We start from the raw sequence: 23,122 nt of genomic DNA, 5'->3' as shown, positions 1-23,122 counted from the left end.
GAAAATTTCAATCTTCAAGATTGTCAAATCATGGTAGATTTAGTTACAAAAATTTGTTTTGAATTTTGATAATTTTCAAAAGAAATAGGCTCACGACTGTCAAAGTAGAGACTTTGCGTTTCAAAATGGGATGAAATGGACTGTTACATGACCTCCTTTTTCAAAAGTACATCAGTTTAAATTGTCGACAATGTTTTATTGTCATTGGTACAGTTATGCTCTTCACTGCATTCACTTTATTATCTGAAATATCTAAATATTTATTTTTATTGCCACAAGCACTGTTAGATAATGTGTAGTATTTAAAAAATAAATTTCAAAATAAAATAAAATTTCAAAATAGATACAATGACAATTTTGCATTGATCTATTGCGTTGGTTGTTCGTGAATTAAATAGCGCACGTATTCTGAAGGAAGTAATGCACATTTCAAGAATGGCCAAGCAGGACTGATTACTCAGAGGAATAAGGAAGAGCTTCATCTTTTTTAAACTTTATCACGTAACGAGAGTAGTAACTGCCTTTAGGATATTTAATTTCCGTCGCTGTTAAGTCGTTATGATTCTCCTTCTATTATGTACCTTTTTTAAAGTATACACAAAGAAAACATAAATTCTAAAATATAGGAAAGAATCTGTTTCGCCTGGCGTAAGTAAAATATATTTAAAACTCTTCCGTTAAAATAGCGAGAGCATCACTTGCAAAAATTAAGCAGTAATCCTTTGTATCTTAAATTAAGCAGTAATCCTCTGTATCTTAAAAAAAATTAGCGATTAGTAATTAGTTTGATAGAAGAAAGTATTTGGCAATTAAATAAATGAGGGTTCGACGGATCTTTAAATTAGACGTTGAGAAACGAAAAGAAAAAATCAAAAGCAACAGAATCTATATATTTAGTTTAAACAGGCACGATTCTCTAACTACTATTAAAAGTGTCTCTCAGGTTTCCTCTCGAGTTCAATTCTGTCGCACTCAATACACATATATAAAAACTATAACTTGATCTATACTATAACTTGATCGCTTTCCCTTTTGTAATTCTTCTACGAGAATTGTCGAGATGTTAGAAAAGAAGAAAAAGAATGCATCGCAAGAAGATAAAGGGATAAATCTTTCACTGATATTAGCATCGAGCGAATGACACTGCCAGGAGAATCTTTAAGCAAGGGGTTTCAATCGTTGCATATGTTCTACTATTCTCTGTTTTTCTTCTTCTTTTTCTTTTTTTTTTTTTTTTTTTCATTTCTATCAAGGATTTATTGCGATTCGCCAAACCGTCATGTCTCTAAATTCTACGAGGCCAAAGTGAAGAAAAGAAAGCGTAATGGAGAGAGAGAGAAAAAAAAAAAAGAAGAAGGGGTTCTGTCGATTTACCCCAGCATCAACTCGTCTGAAGCGTCCGAAAGATCGCTCTCGTAGCCAGCTGGAGCGACTCGCGAGAATTTGTCGATTTGCATTCGAATCCGAGGTTTCCCGGACTGATTGCCAGCCCCGTTTCGATATTTAATTTCCTTCTCGTTCTCGATGAAACGTTCCGTCTCGTCCTTCGCCGGTGTCACCAGATCGATCTCCTCGATCGGTCTGACTGGTTTCTGAAAGAAATCGATACAGATGCTGTTAACGATTGCGATGTATTTCGCCGATTTAACGGTTAACCGCAGGCGAGCTACGTGTCGAAAAAGAAAGGAAAAAAACAACCAGCATCCGCGCACTTTCTAGGCTGGATTCGTTTCACGGAGATTTATTCAGAGACTCGTAGCACGATGGACTTCCGGTGTGGTGGATTTTGCCGCAACTTTCTCGACGTCTCTCACGACCTTCTGTGTTTAATTAGATCTTTGGGACTGATTTACAAAATGCGATAATATGCAGAAAGATATAAGATATCGGAAGAAATGTGAGACGGTAACATTCAGAAGGCGAGACAAAATTTCGAAACATTTCTCTACTCGTGAAATTTCTTTGATACTAATTTACATAAACTTTACTTTTTTTTTCTTTGGTCACTTTACTTTAATTACTTAGTTACCCTGCTTTCTTTAAACTTTACTCGCGACTGTGTTTGACGACAAAGAAATTTAATTAAAAGACGTGTGAAAAGGAATGTCCATAATATTTCAAATATAAATCTTAAGTTATTATTAGTTATAATATATTTATATTAGTTAGTATATATTAATAACTGTTTAATTATTAATAATAACTAATAAATTACCAAAAAGAACCATCATTTAAATTAAAGTTAAAGCTCCAACAATTTTCAGACAAAATTCCAATAAAAAAGGCTTTATGAAATTCCAATAAAAAAAAAAATTATTGAAAATTCTGTTGTACTTACCTGTGGCGTTATCAAATCAATTTCTTCGACTGAAGGGCTTGATGCTCGACACGGAATGGATGACGTTTCGAGACTCATAAATGATGCATTTGGCGTTTCGATGGCCGAATCCGATTTATATGAAGTGTTTGCCGACATTTCAGGGCTGAATGTTGGCTTCGGCGAAATAGACACAGGACTTGGACTAATACCGGTCTCATCATAATGGCGGCTCCGCGTGGAAAGCGACAACGTCGAGGAGGCTGTCGATGATGGAGTTTCTTCTGGCTCGGCGTAGCCTTCTTTTATCATCTCTTGGCCAACATTAATCTCCTATACGAGTGAAAAATAAATAATTAAATAAATTAAACAACACAAAGATATTAAACGTTAGCAAGCAATTTAATAATAATAAAATTTACTATTATACATTTTAATCATGTATAAATAATAATTATAATAATAATAAATAATAAAAAATAATTGATTTATTAACGAAAACTTAATGTATCGATACTTATTTAAAACAGAAACTGAAAAAAAAAAATTGAATTAGATAAAGCATTTATTTCAAATAAATATTTGATCGTTAAACTTTTAAATGTTTCATAGATATTGTAGATATTTAATTAAATGTTTCGATATATTAAATGATTCGGTAAAAATCCTGCTGAAAGCACCTCATTCTCGTATTTATTGTAGAGCTCGACACAAGGAATCGGGGAACCTTCGCGTCGAGAGCTTCCGCAGCCAAAGGTTCGTTCTTTGTAACCCTTAACCTTTGCCAGAAGAATTTTCCATTCACCTAACCAAGTTAGGTCCGCAAAGAAGTCACATTCGTCGCTGGTCCATTCATTTTTCCTGCGACACAACAAAAAGAAATATCAAATGTTTAAAGGATCGTCTGAAGAATGCTCATGTAAAAATATTTTTTTTATATATAATTACTATTTCGCTTATTGCATGTGTTTTGTATATTTTATATTTTAATTAAAAAGCATGTACACGTTGTAAGACATGAATGATGTCTTTTCACATTTATCTGGTCACATTTAATTACTACTATAGATGTTAACTAAGAAATTTTGATAACAGTGTTTCACAAATATGAAAAACTATGATATATTGCAATAATAATTAATAATTAATTATATAATAATTATAATAACATAAATAACAATTATATAATATTAATTATATAATAATATAATAATATAAATAAGAATGATTAATAATAATAAGAATATTAGAATATATGATTAATAACAATTAGAATATTATAGTCCTATTATTAAAACTAAGAAGATATTTAAGCTTTGCATATGTACTATTAAAATTTAGAATTATTTATTTGATTATTATATAGCAAATTAGTTATAATTAATTACAATTGGTTTGTAACATGTAAATATCTGCGTTGTAAATTTCGAAATCAAGTTGTAAATACAATGGAATATTCATGTTGCTTAATTTTCCAACTAAACATTGGCAATTGCTAAGTCTAGGAATTGCGATGTTATGCAGAACGTAAAAATTGGCAGCGAAAAGAGACTTGTATGCCCAGATATGCTGTTTCAATTTCAAAGAAAAATGAAAACAAGAAAAAAGAAAACAACAAACATAACGTAACTCGTTGAGTAATTTTTCAATTTTTGATCTTTGAACTTGTATTGAACATGTTCTGTATCACAAAATTTGTACTTTCTGGGAAGGAAGATTTAGTAATTATCCTTGTGCTAATTTTATACAGGTTACTGTAATCGCACGTCAGAGCCAGAGCGAGCACAAACAGCATACAAATATTTACGTTAGAATGCGCATCACCGACACTGTCCAAAATAGTGATGTATGATGTATGTACTGCGCGTAAACGTTGCATGTACGTACCTTTAAATCACATTCTCGGCTTCGTAAATATGAAAGTTACAGTTCTATTGCTCATCTTTTAACTCTTACGACTGATAGTTTCATGATTTACCACGTAGAAATTACTCAACTTGAATCCTCAATTTTAAAATGATTTAACTCGAATTTTTTTTTTTTTTTTTTGTATCTTTGGATAGTCAGATTTGTGTCAGATCTGCGTTCATTTCTATTAATTTCAAGGGTCCACGATATCTCGGGCAATTCCGACAATAATCCATGATAATTCAGGCAAATCATTGTAGAAAAAATCTTCAGAATAAAAAGTCAGTTTTCAGTCGGCTACAAAGTGCAATATAAAAAAAGTTCTCAAAGAAATTGCTTTTTCGAAAAAAGTCTCAAAGCAAATAGCATTTTCAAACAGATGAATGTGTACACTATGACCTTAACATGAGCTTAGTTTTCGAAATTTCATCTGAATCAAAGGAAACGTTACTATGAAAAATTATTGCTTAAAAAATTATTATTACTTGAAGTTAATTAAATATACATAATAAGTATAATGTAACAATTGTATGTATTTGTACACAGTGCATGTAGTGCAATAATATACAGACACATATTATGTATAATGTACATGTACCTATGTACATATTACACATTATCATTCACGCTTAATTAAATTCCAAGCAATAATAATTGAAGATGAACAAGTATAAATAATCATGTTCCTGTTTTAATAGAAATAAACGTTATTAAAACAGTCGCGTGTTTTTGACAATTACAAAAACAAATCTAATATCAATGGTTTTAACTAACCGAGGTAAAGATCTCCCTTTTCTTGTCTAATACCGAAGGAAGGTCATAACATAATTGAAAGATTAAAGATAAAAGATCAATTATAGTCTCTCATTATACTTGCACGTTTACTCTCGGTCCGTTTCGTTCTCGCCCCAATTACTCGCACAACTTTTACGTAACAACGATTCTTTATGCAATTACCATTAACCCTGTTTCGCTTCCCAGGATTTGGTTGGAATTCGGGGGTTGATCGAGCTATCGTCGCACGAAACAAAGAAAGTGTGCGTGAAACATCCCCATTTAGCGAGGCTTAAAGCACTCTCAGGACGTCTTGTTCCATTTATAAGCGGCACAACACAAGTGCACACGTGCGAGAAGATGAAGTGGACGATGAACGTAGACCCTCGGTAATGGTCAGAATATCTCAGTCGTTTCACGATCTTCGTGCCGAACAATATCCGCGTACAAAGTAAAAAGAAAAGAAAGAAGTGTAGAAACAAACCAATCGTCACATTATTTTCCTAAAACCGGCTAAATTGCAGTGAAAATTTTTCGCAGAATTACAGACTTTTAAAATTCAAACTCGTGCAATTCTCGAAATATGTATTCTCTCCGTTCACTTTAAAAAAAAAAAAAAAAAATCGAGAAGATCTGACGAATTTGATCTCGAATTAGAGTGAACTTCTAAATGACTGAATTTCTATGAGATGGATGTACAAAGATACATTGTAAAGAACACAGTGAAACGTTGAGTGCAGAGTGTAAAAGTGAGCCCGCGATTGGCAAGAAGAATTCTTGCTTGCTCGATGCATTAATGAACGTCATAATAAACGCGTGTGTTATATTTACGTAAGTATTTACTTTGTGAATCTGCTTTTGTATGCAACTGGGGACTTTTTAAGCGTTCGCCACAGTGTCAAGTGGAATAAGTTTGAATGTCAGACGAGAAGATGCTACTTCCTATCGGTTGTCAAGGGAAGCTTCGATTTTTTTTTTTTTTTCTCAAGCGGCGCTTAAAGCTGAACTTACGAAATGAAAATTCAATAAACTGTCAGATTGAAAATAAAATATCTTTGTCCATTGACGAAATTATCATAAAGTATTAACCGCTTAACGATATACATATGACGAAGCATAACTGATTGTACCAATACGATCATAGATGTTTTGTTTATTTTAACTACTCGTCTTCAGATTATAGAAAAATATAAGTGCATAACTGCATTATTAATGATGAAAAATTGTCGATATTTTAATCTATTGTAACTTTGCGTAAAATGGCGAAAAAAAATTATAAGAGTAAGTTTCAAAGGATCGTTGTAAAGAAAAAATTTCAATTGGCAAGATTGTGATGAATTTTCAAGGTCACTGAAAAAAATTTATCAATACTTTTAGAAACGTTCGTATTTTTGTGAGAATATCTTTTATTATCCCATCCATTACATGATGTAAACATTTTTGAAAAGGACTGTCAGAACTGTCAAAGTGAAGTTCATGCTTTAAAATGAGATCACGTGGATTGTTATATGATTTTTTTTTTTATAAAATTATAACAGTTTAAGATATTGACAATTTTTCATCGTTGGTGACACAATTATACATACATATATACATATATACAATTTCATATTTTATAAAACATTGATTATATTAAATCCATTTTAGTTATTTTCTTATTATGAACAAAATTTAATCATTTTATTTGTAAATGAAAAAAATAAAAGTTAAAAAGTTAGATAATAATCATAGGAAAATATTAATGAAATATATAAAAAAAAACCTATTGTATTATTTTATGGTAAACGAAGAAGCAAAATTAATATATCACTTTGTGTAAAAATACGTATAGCAACTTCATTGTACAGAAAAATTAACTCTCATCCATCCCTTGTGTCATTTTGATACATTTTTTTTTTTTATAAAATGTTATATTATTTTGTAGCATGTAAATACAGAAGTGAGATTTTGTGACATCTATTTTTCTGACATTTTTGACATTTTTGATAACAAAATATGCCACTAAAGTTGAAGACAATATTTGTTTTTAGAATAAAGAGGCAGTTGCTTTATAATTATTATTTCACAATATAAGTAAATATCATACTGCTTTATAATTATTATACCACAATAATGCATAATATTATATTTCTCGAAGATACGTCTATTATTTGAAGATCAAAGATAATCTTTTATTTTCGAACGTATGTAGTTGTAACAAGTGAAAATGCAAAATAAATGATTTTAATATTAGACAGAAATTAGACAAGATAAGATCCAGGGATCGAAATAAACAATCATCCTCCCTGTTCTTGAAGAAATACTGTTCGAACTGATATGTTTCATCTAAGAAAATATCTGTTCCTGTGGAATTCTTATGAAAAGAAGCGTTATCCTTACAGACATTTTCATGAAATATGATATTGAAGATATTTTAGAATGTATATAATAAAAATTCCATGGAAGCAAGTTATTTTGGAACGTTTATTAAAAAAGTTTTCATAAGTTTCCATAAATTAAAGTAGCTTTATAGGTCATTTAATAATTGAAAATTCAAATTAAACTGTAAGGCTATAATGTAAATTAATGTGAATTATCAGTTAATCAACGATGATTGTTAAAACACAAATATTACATTGCTTTATAAATGTATATCACATTTGTATTGATTAATATCCTTGACTTTATAATAATTCATTCTAAAAAGAAACACAAAGTTTGATCTGTGAATTATACACGAATTTATTTTACAAACAAATAACATATTCAGAATATGAATTTAATATTGTAGTAGCACACAGTCATTAAATAGTATTCAGTGTTCGTTATAATGGTTGAAAACTTTTTTGAATATGAATATCTGTTCCTGTACAATAAAAAATTTTTACTTTTATATTATATAAGATCTATCCAAACTGAAACTTTCATTTTCAAGAATATTCTTCTCATTTCGCTCTCACTGAAACGTATAATATGAAATGTTTTTTTTAAATTTTTTTTTATAATATAAAAATGGTTCCCTTAAAAAGTTCCATAATCCATGTTTTAAATTGAAAAGTTCCATAACTTTTTTGATCCTTGATAAGCTCACGATATGAAATTGAACACTTATATGACTGCAAGATATATGTGAATCTTATACGCGATTGAGTAGAAATTTAGTCCATTTATTATTAATAAAAGAATTTACAAATTCAACTATTTATTTTTTCATCTATATTAACTATTCATCTATTTATCTATTATGTATTTATCAACTATTTATTTATATTAGTTTTTTATTGTTATATCAAATTGACATTAAAGGACAAATTCAATTGGAAAAATAAGAATTAAAGTATGTTACTTTTAAGAAGTAAATTTTAAGAAGTTTCATATGATAATAATTAAAGGTACATAGAATTTTTGTACAATTGTTTAATAAACAGAGATAAAAGAATTTGAGATATTATTGTGGTAAAATTTTTGTTTGGGTTATTTCGTGTGATAATTGAGCATAGAAATTTTATATAATCAAATATACTGTAAACAAATCTAAAGCAAGACGGAGAATTAACCTTCTTGAACAAGTTCCTTGTTTGTAACGCAAATAATTTTCGAGGTCGTTATTATCTTCAATTAAAGATCATCTAACGTGATTACCCCATTTATTAATTCCTTCTTAAATTACAAGATGGTTTCATCGCTAATACTGTTATTGTTACAAAGAATTTTTCTGTACGTGTTCAAAGTATTTACATATGCAGTACTTATTCAGATCGATAATTTCAGAATATGATAGTGATTAAATTAAGGTAACAGAGTAACTCTCTATCAATAAAATTCAATTTATAAAAGATCGTTTTTTTTTTTTTTTCTAAAAAGAAGAAATGAAATTGACAAATTTTATTTTGTAGACTTATGTAAGTTGTAGTTTATAGATTTCTATTGTAACAAACACAGTTTTTATAATTATATATAATTATATTTATAAGTTGATCTATTAATTAGAACAGAGTTTGTAGTTTATAAAATTTACTTAAGGAACATCACTTCTTTTACTGACAAATTCATCGATTGTACAAGAAAATTCATCAATATTTATAATTTGTAATTGCACACAATTCCACTAATAACTAATTATTACTAACTAACTGAATAAATATTTGTTGTATATTTATATCTCATCCATATTTCAATGAACAAAGAGTTGATTTAATAGAAAACATTTAATATGAAATATCAATCATAAAATACTTTTAGGCGACAGAAAAATATAATCTAATCAAAAATGAGCAAAGGAAACGTAGCAGTCATATTATATTATAAACATTCGTATATTACTATTAATTCACATAATATAAATCATACTCGTAATTAATTCATATAAATTCATATTAATTATTACTAATTCATATTATAAGAATATTCAGTTCAATTGTGCAAGAATTCTTCAGTACTAATTGCAGAGTCTACGGTATACCAAAAATGTTTGACAATGTTTAAGTACAATGACATCTTTGAGTTCATCGCAAGGTGTATGTACGTCGGTGTGAGATCGATGTCACTAACAGGTGAAAAATCGGAGTATCCTCGCAATGCCCTGAACGATCAGAATGGGAATAGATTCCGCTGCGGGGTAGCAATCGAATGTGAATTTAATCAATCTGACCGAATACCGGGGCTCGTATCGCGTGCCGAGAAACAGCTAATCACCGGCACAACCTCGAAGTAATGCACACACGATGGTTTTCGAGTTGGAATTACCACGGTGCCGACGGTCTTCGGTTACACGCGACACGACGGCTTTCGAGGGCAAATCCGACGAGTGCCTCGTTGCCAGAAAGCCGCAGACCACTCCGAAATGCTTTCTATTTCCGTTCAACTCGTTCCATCATTCTCTCGTCGGTTCTGATTCTTCATGATGCGCAATCTCCCGAATAGTTAGTTTGTTCTTTTTCATTATCGACGTTTACGAAATTTCACGAATTGTATGTATTTAAATTTATATTCATTTAATAATAATTTATTTATTTTTGGAATATTTCAAGTTCAACACGTATGTACACGTCAATTGGGTATAAAATTAGTTGTAACTACTTCTTCGATTGTTCATACAAGAAACATATGAATGAAATAATAATATTAATAAAATTAAGATTTATTGAAGAACATGGTTCAGTTTCATCAAGTTTATTTCATTAACATTTAATTTATCTTCTACTAATAAAGGAATAATTAATTTTGTATCTTCAATAATATTAATATGATTTGTAATGTGTTTAACCGATATCTCCTCTCTTTTTTAAACTTGTTAGTTAGAAATTTTACTTTGAATAAGATTAATCTTTAAGATGAATATTTATTTGTCTCTTTAATTATTTATTGTTTATTATCATTTATTTAAATTTATTCGACATGAAAAGAAATTTATAAATTTTATAATTTATAATTAATTATACATTTTCTAACTTTAACTCCTCTTAATTTTATTGTTTGATATTTTCCTGTTTTGTTTCTTTTTATCCATTCTTTTTTGCTTTTATATTATTTTTGTTTCTAAAAAAAAATATTTTAATTCTTTCAATTCTAATTACTGTCCTCGATTAAAATGTTCGAGGTTGAAGAAGACTAGATCAATTTTTTGTGCCATTATTATCTTATTCAATTCACCAATCAATTTCAGAAAACAGATCCAAGCTATGAATTCGTAAATCTCTTTAGAAAAATAAGCAGGAAACAAATCGTACAGTTGCATTAATCGGTTCCTATCGCTCGTTTTCAATTAAAACTGCGGTGATAGCCGTATACAGAAAGATACGAAGCTCTATAATTGATATTCAATCGATCGCAGTTGAAATTACATTGGCTTGAATCTTTATTGGTTCCATTTGTACAATTACTATTCCGACAACTGCAATTAAATATCCCCTTTAGCCACTTTAATATTAAACGTTACGAAGCACTTTACGATCTTGGATTTATTTGAATTAATCACAGTTGAAACTCTACTTTGAAGAATTGATTAAACTCTCGTTTCTCGTTGGCTGAATTATAATTATCAATGGATCAAAAATGTATTGGCGCACCCCCCGGTTTTCTTGCAATATTTTTGTGAAAGCAAACGATACATTAACAAAATCTGTTTCTATAAATAATTCACTAGGTACAAAAGTAATGTGCACAGTAGCAATTTCCAATAATGAGTTGTATAATAACGATACAAGTAATATAAAAATTCGAGAATCAAGGAGATAGTGACATATGAGGATTTTTCTCTTTATAACTCTATCGTGTATCGAAAAACAGTATATAAAATATTTTTAATGACTTAAAGACAAGCGTCTTTCCTCAATGTTGATGTGATATCAGTATTAGATTTCAGTACTTACAAAATATTTTGTAATTTTTCTAATAACATTCCACCATTAAATACAGATTAGGGAGACTGAAATTACAAGTGTGTTATATAATATTTTTCTTCTCGAAATGGAATTTTATCTTTCTTGTATTATTATTATTATACATCGTTTGTTTTCATCAAGGTATTGCCAAAAAAATAGGTCGATTCAATTTATGTAAATGTAATATAATTAAGTCGAATTAAGTCTATATATAAATCATTACAATTTAAATAATAATCTAAACAGAAATCAATATTAATTGTGACGAAAATACCCGTATCTTTTTAACAATTGTAAAAAAGAGAACACCGAAATCGATTATTAACAAATTTGGTAGTTCTTAATGTTAATAAAAATAAATATGCGAGAAGAAGATTACCAAGAATGAAGTTTCACTTGTATGTTTGCCTAAGAAGAGTCAATGATATACGATATACAAATGTGTACTGTACGAACAACATAATCTATTAATAAATACCAATACTTCATAGATGACAGTAAGATAAAGTCACAAAAATATTTATTACGTAACAATGTTTTGTTACAATTGAGTGGATTCACAAGATACATATAAAATTACCTTTTCATATCATGTGAATATGATAATCTTATTTCTCTACTTCACAATATATCAAAGTGACATTGTACCCAAGTTACTACTTCTTACAAATTACATTGAATTTCATTCCAAAGATGGATTGAACACGATCGGTTTCTTTGTTTGTATTCGATTGTCCGCCAAATGCGTTACTACAAAAGAGTAAACGTACCAAGTAACCAAGGAATTCCTTAAATTAAAGGTAAATTAAGATCGAAAATTGGCTGTTTGCCAAACACGCGTGTTCAAACGTTCAAATTACGATTTATACAGCAAAGTTTGCCGGTGCACGGAACCAACAATCAGCAGAACGTTTTGCGCACTTTCGCATGAAGGTTTATCGTAATCACGCGCCGCGCAATTATGCCACACCATGGGAACCACCTCGTTTGTGTAGAGAAAATGGAAAATTAATTACGAAACGAAAGCGAGCCGAGATGAATGCAGAATGCAATGAAAAATATGAGAACAATGAAAATGAAAAATAATTAAAATTGAATAATAAAGATAAAAAAGTGGATAATAAATAAAAATAAAATATAATACACAGAATAAAAATAGAAATATAGAATCAAATAGAGTCATATTGTAACAAAATGAAGAATAAAAATAATAAGGCTAGTAAAAATTAGTCTTTGATATGTATGTAGATGACTGAAAATATACAGTATTCTTTCTTGAATAATTAAACAGATAAAGAGATATGTTTCTGTACAATTCTGATTTTTGAAATTTTTGTTGTATCAATAAAGCGAATAAACGAATTAGAACTTATCCTATCTTAATTAGATCGTATCTTACTAATCTTCTATTGTTAGGCAACATTCTTTAATAATCGCTTCTTCGTTTTCATTCATTTGAACTCCATTTATATTAGAATGCACTCAACGATTAACTAAGTTTGTGCCAAAATAAATTCAATTATCGATTATGAATAAAAAATATCACAAGTGGTAGATAAAATCAGAGAATTCCTATTATACAAATAATTCAGCTATGTGAATTGTTTCTTACTTTCCGATAAAGTGTTCTACGGATGATTGTGATTCTATGTGTAAAAATAAACCGAAGATATAGAATAAAATTTTCGAGAAAACCGACTTTGAATATTTCTTAAGTTAAGTCAACTTTTTTATTAAGTTATTAATTATTAATTAATCCCAGAGTGGAGAGAAGTAACTAAACGACAGAAGATTATTCCACACGGGAAAATAAATGAAAAATGTAGAGTACAATTTTTTCATAAGACCTTTCAAAAATTTATCAAATACATGTATGAGATACTAATTTTTAACGGAACACATATAAAATCTATTTTTTTTTTGTTAGAAAACGAAGCCTTAAACAAAGAAAATTTAATCTACATTTTTCATTTATTTTTGTACGTTAAACATCCTTATTCGCTCCTAGTTCGAAATTAGTACAGTGAATTCCTCTAACAAACGCAATCCGTTCCAAGAAACGGCTTGACTTTCAAGTTGTTCGATTTTCGAGTTAAACTCGTGCCTATTTATATAAAATACCTCATCTATTTACAGATTATATCGGTACATAATGATAGAACAAACTTAAATTACAAAGAAACAGCTTTCACATTAATTTTAACTTGAACAACTGAATAACGAATAAAGGAATAATAAATTTCGTGTATCATGCCTGATACTTAACTCTGCTACGTGACTCCCTGTCCGATTTTCAAATTTATGTTTGAATTTTCTCGCATTTTAAGTTGTTCGAACCGTTCAAAGGTCTACTGTATATCTGACAAATGTTCAAACTCGATTCACTCGAAGGCTCTAATGAAAAAAAAAAAAATATTATTCTTATTATTTGGCTTATTTTTGCATGTAAAAACTGGAACATACTGCGTGTCACATCACTGCCTGATTACTACAGGATCTTCTGTCTACGTAAAACGACGATAAAATGGAGTTGCTGGTGCCAGCAGTTTCGGACGTCGTGTTCAAGTACACATGGTCCGTTCCAAATTACAAGAAGACTATTTTAAAAAAAAGTTTTATCGATAGTCCATCATTTGATGTCAATGTGAATGGTATTCACAGCACGTGGAATTTGTCCATCAGATTCTGGAAGAATCCTGATGGTAAGAAGAACCAATAATAAATCTATCGTTTCCATCATTCCTAAATTAAATCATCTTTCTCTCGATTTGACATTGTATTTACAATTGAAATGTTACTTCATAAAATGTAAATAAATACAATTAGACTTGAAATAATTTAACTTGAGTCGTAAGAGGATTTATTTAAGAGCCAGAGAACTTTTTGTAATTTGTCACTTGAGAAATGCTGTGACTCGGCCAAAGTAAAATTCTATTATATTTTTTTAAAATCTCAGGCTTGACAAATCCAATTGTGAAAGTTTCCAAGCTTAACTTCATTTACATTCGATTCAAAACGAAAACGAACTGAAAAAGAAACGCAGAGCGTTGTTTTTAATTTCATCGTGGCATTTCGGAATTCATCATGCGCATTTTCTATTTCCATTTCTCTTCGTTTTGTTTTCGAAAACAATCATCGATATTGACTTTATTATTAAAAGAAAGAATGGTCCGCTGTTTGGTAACAGGCAAAAGAATGATAAACCCAGTGGTATTGTGCCTGAACATGTTGAACTGCACCGTAGATGAAGCGGAACAAGCGAAGATACGATTTCAATTTGCAGTTTTCAATGCCGACGTTAAACACTGGGAGTACTGTCACGTTAGCAGGACAATACTTGAGCTGAAATCATACACGGACATCATTTCCTTGGGCTACAGGGACTTGTCCATCGTCGACAGGCATTTAAAGAAGAACGGCGAGGTGGTGTTAATGGTTAAGATACAGATAATCCAATATGAAAGCGAGAAACACAACTTGTCGCAGGTAAGTATTCTCAGTAGATATGTAGTGCGATCAAAAGTTATATACGAGCGAGTACGGAAGTTCCACATAAAAAGATAAAGATCCTCCTGTTCAAAGCTTTGCTTGAACAATAAAAGGAAATTTGTTTAAATACGTGAGTAGTAGTGTGCCTCGAATAAATTGAGTTCACAGTAATTTTACAGTGTCTGGAAATTGTTTTAGTGGAGAGAAAAAGATAAAATAGGAGAAAAGAAACGCTTATAGAAGAAGTACAACTTGAAATCTCGTTATCTTAGAATGTTATAAGTGTAACATAGACTCTTATTCGAGATCATCATTTAGTATATATGTAAATTTGATTAATTGTAAATTGGATATAAATAAATAATAAACAAGAGATTATTCTATGCAAAAATAAATCAAAGCAACATTTTTCTGAATATGTTTAATTAAAATATATAGTTATATATTTGTAAAAAATTTATTTCATATTTTCCAATTGTTTTGAATTTATTTTCACATACAAAGACTCCTGATGATTATTCATATCTATTTAGTTTACAATTTATCAAGTTTAAATATATTTGATAAATTTCCGATCTTGATTCTTTCCAAAACTAAGTCTCGAATGAACAAATTTCATTCTACAAAATTTCCTTATTTCTTTTATGAGGAATCACTTTATGACGATTTGTATATAACTTTTGGGATTATGTATGATAAAACCTCGTTTAAACAGCATAATAGAAACTCATTTAAACAGCGTTAATAAAAGATCTGAGCGAAATATTCTTTTTATGGCAATCCAGTTTATTTTACTAAACTTACTAAAAGAATAATTCAAAGAAAGAAGATCAAGCAATAAATTAACGTGTTCCAGGATATGGCCAGACTATTAAAGCATTCATGTGGCGCAGACACGAAATTAACCTGCGGAGGTTTGAACAACATGGAAATTCCAGTTCATAGCAGCATATTAGCTGCTCGAAGCAACGTTTTGGCTGAGATGATATTGCCTTTAAGAGATCTCAACGAGAAAAAGAACTCAAGATCAGATATCGCAGAAGATAAAATAGCAGATATACCGGAATTGCAAGAAAATATAATCGATAAAGAAAACAAACGTTCCAATGTACGTGTTAGAAGTTATTCTGTGCCAGTATTACAGAATGTTCAAATTAACTTGTTTTAAATTGTATAAACGATATAATTAATCTATATTTTAATAACATATCTATTGAAGTCTTAACATAAATAATAAGATATTAATATTCTCTTTGTTGTAAAGATCAGTATTTAAAAGTGTAATAATTTTATATACAAAACTTCAGTATGTTTATTGTAGCACAATGTATTTTATGCTTACTATCACAATGTATTCTATGCTTATTAACTTTTTTGTGTGACACAATAGTTCCTATAATAGAAATAACTTCTGAGTTTGCTACTTTCACGAGTGAGTACCGTATCATTTGTTATTATATTTATCCAATATTTCAATTTTTTGATAATATTTTGTATCAAAATTTTAGGATCGTTATATGTTTTCTTTGGAATTGCTGGATCTGAGCAAAGAAATGACCGAAGAATTATTGCGATATATATATAGTGATCACGTTGATAATTTGGATAATTTCGCTCCACAACTTTTACCTCTGGCTGAACGCTTTTGTTTACAGGGTATTATATGTTACAATATCGAGGAATTGATCTGTTAGAAATCTGACTAACAATGCTGTTATATATTACACTCTTTTTTAGGATTGAAGGAGCTCTGCGAACGAAATCTTATCGAAACGATAACTCCAGAAAATATAGCGAGCAGACTTTTAATTGCGGACGAGTTTGGCTGTGATGCGCTTAAAAGAGCAAGTTTAGCATATTGTGAGGAAAACATAACGATACTCAACAAAAGTTTGGCATGGAAAATGATGGAACAAGTGAACCCAGAATTGTTCAATGAAGTTTGTGAAGCTGGTATTGGCAGTTCAAGATCAAGTAACATGGATGATAGTGAATTAAGCAATTGATATCTTTTAGATATAAGCAACTTAATTAATTGTGAGTTGTAACAAATTTTAATATTAGACAGTTTTAATTTTCAAAAAGAGAAATCAATGTAAGATATGATTCAGATTTTATAGAAAATTTGATCACTTATAAAATACTGTTGAAAAATGTGTCTTTCCAACCTAAATAACTTTAATAAAGAACATTTCTATGGGTCTTAATATATTTTTATACTTAGCTCTATTAACTTAATTGAAAATTAACTTACGGTGGTTTAATATTAGCCATTGAACACTCGACCGCTTGTAATCTTAAGCGGAGAAAATCAGTTCGAAGTTCCAATACGGAATCAAGATTAACTACTTCACGGTCTCCATAATCCACAAAAAAAATTTCACATTGATCATTTTCAGGTGTAGAAATAATTTCAGCTCTGTACCATTGTTTATTAAAACTGAATCTTGCTGCTACCATTTGACCAATTGTTATCTGAGAAGATAAAATAATAATACAAAGATATTTTTTAAATATTGACCCTTATTAAAGTATTTAATTGTTCAATTAAAGTATTTACATTTTTCAACCTATGCATTTCATAATTTTCTTCATTATCATAGTAGGTATTCATTTCAGACACTAATTTATCTAATGCTGTAGTTCCTGGACCAACAATTTGAACCCAAAACTGACTAGGATTTTCCATTGCTGATACATATACTTCCATCAAACCATCAGAAACTAAAAAGAAAAACATAAAATATATAAAACATTGTAATATCACAAATGGAGATATTATTTATATTTCATATTCACCTGGTAAAGATTCAGTGCTTTGAACTTGTTCAGATGTATTAAGAGTGTTACGAGGAGATAATTTTCCTCTAGGCAATCTTGTAGCAGAAGAAGCCTCTATCTTTGCACGTGCTTCCTGTTCTTCGCGAACTTTATCTTGAATTTGTGTCAAAGCTGCAGTAATTTGTTTAGTTGTTCCTTTTATAATAATTTTTCTCTCAGAATCTATAAAATATTGGTAGCTATTAAAATTTGAAAAAAAATAAAATCAAATATAAAACATAACAAATTTATATAAAGTAAATATACTTGAATCATGTGGATTACGGGCGTGTTCAATCAAGATTTTTGCACCAGAGCTTGTTTGCATTTGTTTTATAACTTCACCGCCTTTCCCTATTATTTTCCCACCTGCTTTCTGTGGAATAAACATTTCGTATGTTTCAATTATAGGCTGATTTTTAATTATAGATTTTATCATTTCTTCAGCTAAATGTATAGCTTCATAGCCTCCTTTTATAATGCAAATACGATCAGTACATTCAATGTTCTCTTCTTCAAAATGAATTTGTGTTCCTGTTTTATTTTGTACATCTTTTATCACTGAACCACCCCTTCCAATAACAGCAGGTACAAATTGTTTAGGTACTTTATATTCTGTTGTATACACTTTTGAAATTTCAACATGACTTTTTCCAGATTTAATATCTTCTTCGTCCTATTAAATTAAAAAAATGATTGAAACGAAGTATCAATATATAGATTTGTAATAACTTTTAAACTTACCTTTTTGTATAATACATATAATACAGCAATACTAACACTTGTTAAAGATAAACTAAGTAAAATTGGTAATGTAAAATATCGTGTCATCCACCTCATTTTATATTTTAGTATTTAAATCCACTATTTCTTTCGTATTTTTTATTTCGGCATAAATAAATTTGGGCTTAAATGTAAACCATGCTTTTAGAGTTATTAGGTATGTGATGTTTTATAACCTCTTTTATGAATATGAAAAAGATTCATGGCGCGAATTACAAAACAAAATAAAGAATGTTAAGAAAATTTTAAATACACTGTTATGGTAATTCGAATGAGTTTCTGTCGGTCTGTTTTACTTGCTAGTGAATTGTCGTTTCTGGACTCGAATTGAAACTTATATTTTTAAAACCGTATTATTACCAACAGTCAAATTAAAATATTTTAGGAAATCACACATTTATTATATATAGAAAAATACGTACAAGAATTATCTATACAATATTTCTAATTTATGTAATTTATGTATAATATTTACTAAATGTACTCATTATAAAAGAAAAATATTAAGAAATGTTCTTAAAATTAAGTGCAATTGTAACTTATATTAATCTTTTTTGTTATATTGGTACCAGTACGAAAGAGGTCATGACGTCGACACTAAGATTAGATTATGACGGATGATTTAAATGTATCTTTTACATTAGGAATGAGTACAATGACATAATTATTGATAAATTATCAATAATGACACGATATTAAGATAACTGTACATTATCAAAATCAATGAGTAAATAACTTTCATCAGTTAATCAATTAGTAAATAACTTTTTATTGATATACAAGCTACTATAGCAATATTTATTAATTTATAGTGAGTTTATATTTTTTATATGTATGTTCAGGAAAATTACACTATTGATTAGTGTAACTATAAAATTCATAAAAACTTTTCACAAGTTTCATACGATTGTTATAAATAGCTAGTGTTAAGGAAATAAGTGGTTTACAAATGGTTTGAATAGTCTGTCAAACAGGATACCGTGGTTAACATTTCAAGATAATTCTGTTTACTACATATAGTTGAATATCTTCTGTTATTTAAAATGCATAAAGACGAAATATAACATTTTTTTTTTTTTTCTTTAGTGTTTTTATCCATGTACATTAGTATATTCGAACTGAACTAATATAGTTAGTTAATATAGAATAGTTGCACAGTGAGGATATTACACAACAATGTGTATTCAATATGTGAAATAATATACATATGATGTAGATACTCCTTCATTTTTCCCTGATACTTCACATGTTGAAATCACTAAAGGAGTTGAAATTTACTTTATTAATAATACGCACATATGTATTTAATTAATTTTATAAAAAAGATAAGATAAACATTTTATATAATGTTATTTAAATAAAGATTCTTATCTAAATAGATTATCTATTTTAACATTATCTATGAAGTGATTTTTAACGAATCGTCGATAGATAAAACAAGCGAGAATCTGCACAATTGCAACAAAATGATCAAATGTAAGTATTTATTAATAAGTATTAGATTAATACTTTACATGTGAGTATTTATTAATAAGTTATATGCATATCAATTCTAATTTATTATTTAAAACATTAATTTCGCTATATGTTTTATTAGAATTATTTATCATATATTGGATGATAAAAGTTATTTGTAGTAACTAAAACTTAATATTATTAATGAAGAAAACACATATATGAAGATAAGAACTACAATATGCATGCATTATACTCTCTCTCATGTACTATGTAGAATTGTAGTTCTATTATCTTAACATACTAATTATTACATCTTTTATCATTCTATTAACGTGTAATCACACTAGAGAACAAAATAGCTTTCATAATTAACAGACACGCACTAACTTGTCTATCATTTGCAGAAAGTAGCGTCTCCAATGAATAGGGAAGCATATGATAGAAGAAGTAAGTTTCCAATAAATAGTCGCGCCATATTTTGATTCATACTATTTCCATGTGTATTAATACTATGAAAATTATACGTTCGATGAATGAATGCTACTTTTTCCATAAAATACTGTAAATGTATATATATATTTCAATATCCTTTTATTGGATTACATTACTACATTGCAATGTATAATGATTTAAATTCTTATTTTTGTATATGCTAGATAAGTTATTATTCCATTGTTAAATAATGTTATTTAATTCTATATTAATTGAATTTTTTTTCTTTATATATATTTATCTAAGAGACAGATTTTATATCAGTAAATTATAAATACATACATTTGACGATAATTTTATCATAAAAAAAAATGTTTATCGTAAGAAACAAAAATACATTCTGTTTCCTGCATACAGTTGTTTTTCGATTGAATTGCGCTTGCGCAAGAATTAAGATTGTGTTATATAATGTGAAAAGTGTTACTACTTGTTATCAGTTTACAGAGTGTTTGTCACTGTGACAGAACGCCGGGGAAGAACAATGAAATCACGTGTGTTAATTACGAGCAACGATGTACCATCAGCTGGTATAGATCTTTTGCGGACAAAGTGAGTACATTTCTTGAGAAAGATTATTTACTAATGTTCAATTATTTGTAATAATAAAAAAAAAGTTGAAAAAGTAAAATTAAATGAAAATTCATCGATCTGACATTATTATCATGTAATATTGCAATTATTTTAACGTAATTTTATGCAACAATTAAAATCGTAATTATTAATTCTAAATTAATGATTAATATTGATTCTGAATGTTTAGTGGTTCTTATAATATAATATGAATTTACTCGGAATTAATTTCTTTGTGACAGATGCGATGTCACAATCATTCAAACGACTAATCCTAGTCAAGAAGATGTATTGCAAGTTCTTCCTGGTCATGATGCAATCTTTGTCACTAATCATTTAAATATAAATAGCGATTTTCTTAATAATGCAGGTAAATATTGAATTATTAATAATATGATGAATTATGTTTTATGCGGAATTTTGAAATAAGTGATAACAATGTTAATCAATTCAGGCTTTTAAACTTAAAACTTAATTAATAGAAGAAACAGTATTCGTAATTATAAGTATAATTTAATTCTAGATTTCAGATTTATTATTTTTTCTCCTTTTTTTTTTTGTTAAATTAATCAGTTTACGTAAATAACGATATTATATCAAATATTATATCACAGACGATTATATTTTCGTAACTTCAAAACTCTTTTATAAACGAAACTTAAAGAAACATTAAAAAATACTATTTTAATATAAATAGGAACATCTTTAAAAGTCGTCTCAACAATGTCAGCTGGTTATGATCATTTGGATGTCCCCGAAATTAAAAGGAGAGGTATTAAAGTTGGTCATACCCCTATGGTTTTGTCAGATGCAGTTGCAGAAATTGCAGTACTTCTGGCATTAAATGCAGCAAGACGAACTCACGAAGGACGTTTAAAACTTGAACAGTAATTAAAAAATTTTTGCTCTTTCATTTCTAAAAAATATAATTAGTCTAAATTCAAATTGTACATCTATTCGAGAAATTTTATTTTGAACAATGTTTAATGTTTAATTTTGTTTTAAATATTCAATTTTATTTAAAAATTCAGAAAAACATATTTATTAATTTTATTCATGGAAAATATATAATAATAATAATATCAAAAATTCTTGAAAATTTAGAGGGCAAGTGATGAAAAATTTGCAGTGGTTACTTGGTCAAGAGTTAAGAGGATCAACAGTTGGCATTGTTGGTTTGGGCAATATTGGACAAGCTATTGTTAAACGACTAAAAGGATTTAGTGTGGCTCGTTTTGTTTATACTGGACATTCTCGTAAAAAAGCAGGTATTTACATAGTATGCATAAAAATAAAATATGTATTTCGAAATATTTATTTTTATCTTAAATAGGTGACGAACTTGGAGCGCATTTTGTGTCTCTCGACGATCTTCTTGAACAAAGTGATTTCGTAATTGTTTCTGCCCCGTTAAATAATGAAACTAGAGGATTGTTTGATGATAATACTTTTAATAAAATGAAAAAAAACGCTGTGTTTGTAAACATTGCTCGTGGACAAATCGTAAAGACAAATGCTTTGATCAAAGCATTGCGAAATAACATAATTTTTGCGGCGGGTCTTGACGTTACAGATCCTGAACCGTTACCTCCCGATCACGAACTTCTTAAAATTTCTAATGCTGGTGAGTATTATTAATTACACAAATGTGGATCAAGGATCAAATGAATTAACACTTTTTGTTTTTTAGATATCTTTATTAACAGAAATTCTCTTTTTATTTTTATTTTTATGTTTAATATTTGTATGTTAGTTAATTGTAGAAATATATAGCAAAGTTGTATGTACATTAACAAATATAAAATGTATTGTAGTGGTCATACCTCATTTGGGCAGTGCTACTGTGAAGACACGAAATGATATGTCTTTTACTGCAGCACAAAACATTCTCAATGGATTAGAGGGTAAGCCACTGATATATGAATTGTAACTAATATATTTTTCTGCATATATAAATTATAAATTTCTATCACATGATTTAAAATTATGTATTTGTTTGAAGTAACATAACAAAATAGTGATACATTCTAATGTATTTAAGAATATTAACTGACACATATAATATGTACTCTAATATCAACTCTTTTTACATAAATTTATACTATTTATATATGTAAAATTTAAATACTTTAAATATATTTTGAGAATA

The 23,122-nt window shown here is 28.7% G+C and overlaps 3 protein-coding genes across 9 annotated transcripts; 2 read left to right on the top strand and 1 right to left on the bottom strand.

Annotated features, from left to right (window-relative positions):
• Positions 1–169: 169 nt before the first annotated feature.
• On the bottom strand, positions 170–18,833 carry LOC122528098 (tudor and KH domain-containing protein homolog). The gene is made up of 8 exons (XM_043652842.1): positions 18,415–18,833; positions 17,938–18,346; positions 17,650–17,853; positions 17,411–17,574; positions 17,105–17,325; positions 2,998–3,178; positions 2,339–2,650; positions 170–1,592 (listed from the first exon to the last, which is right to left on the bottom strand). The coding sequence occupies exons 1-8, from the start codon at positions 18,508–18,510 to the stop codon at positions 1,371–1,373; spliced, it is 1,809 nt and encodes a 602-aa protein (XP_043508777.1). The 5' UTR covers positions 18,511–18,833; the 3' UTR covers positions 170–1,370.
• Positions 5,118–17,036, top strand: LOC122528104 (protein roadkill-like). Of its 4 annotated transcripts, none has more exons than XM_043652861.1 (6): positions 5,118–5,830; positions 13,811–14,063; positions 14,549–14,847; positions 15,707–15,958; positions 16,359–16,506; positions 16,588–17,036. In XM_043652861.1, the coding sequence occupies exons 2-6, from the start codon at positions 13,886–13,888 to the stop codon at positions 16,854–16,856; spliced, it is 1,146 nt and encodes a 381-aa protein (XP_043508796.1). In that variant the 5' UTR covers positions 5,118–5,830; positions 13,811–13,885; the 3' UTR covers positions 16,857–17,036. The 4 variants fall into 4 exon arrangements, with proteins under 4 accessions (XP_043508796.1, XP_043508804.1, XP_043508789.1 ...); XM_043652869.1 differs by having other exon boundaries at positions 5,120–5,830; positions 14,645–14,847; XM_043652854.1 differs by having other exon boundaries at positions 5,121–5,830; positions 13,856–14,063.
• Positions 18,834–19,850: 1,017 nt separating the features above from the next.
• LOC122528125 (glyoxylate reductase/hydroxypyruvate reductase-like) lies at positions 19,851–22,960 on the top strand. Of its 4 annotated transcripts, XM_043652900.1 has the most exons (8): positions 19,905–19,929; positions 19,961–19,969; positions 20,841–20,952; positions 21,216–21,343; positions 21,671–21,860; positions 22,078–22,241; positions 22,307–22,597; positions 22,788–22,960. In XM_043652900.1, exons 1-8 carry the CDS (start codon positions 19,920–19,922, stop codon positions 22,901–22,903), a joined length of 1,020 nt encoding a protein of 339 aa, XP_043508835.1. In that variant the 5' UTR covers positions 19,905–19,919; the 3' UTR covers positions 22,904–22,960. The 4 variants fall into 4 exon arrangements, with proteins under 4 accessions (XP_043508855.1, XP_043508835.1, XP_043508827.1 ...); XM_043652920.1 differs by lacking the exon at positions 19,961–19,969 and having other exon boundaries at positions 19,851–19,929; XM_043652892.1 differs by lacking the exon at positions 19,961–19,969 and having other exon boundaries at positions 19,905–19,928; positions 20,828–20,952.
• Positions 22,961–23,122: the final 162 nt, after the last annotated feature.

Source organism: Frieseomelitta varia, unplaced genomic scaffold (genome assembly GCF_011392965.1).
Source record: "Frieseomelitta varia isolate USP_RPSP 00005682 unplaced genomic scaffold, Fvar_1.2 scaffold_1028, whole genome shotgun sequence".
Classification (NCBI taxonomy): domain Eukaryota; kingdom Metazoa; phylum Arthropoda; class Insecta; order Hymenoptera; family Apidae; genus Frieseomelitta; species Frieseomelitta varia.
Note: the sequence above shows the minus strand (reverse complement) of the source record. Positions and strands in the feature narration are given on the sequence as shown.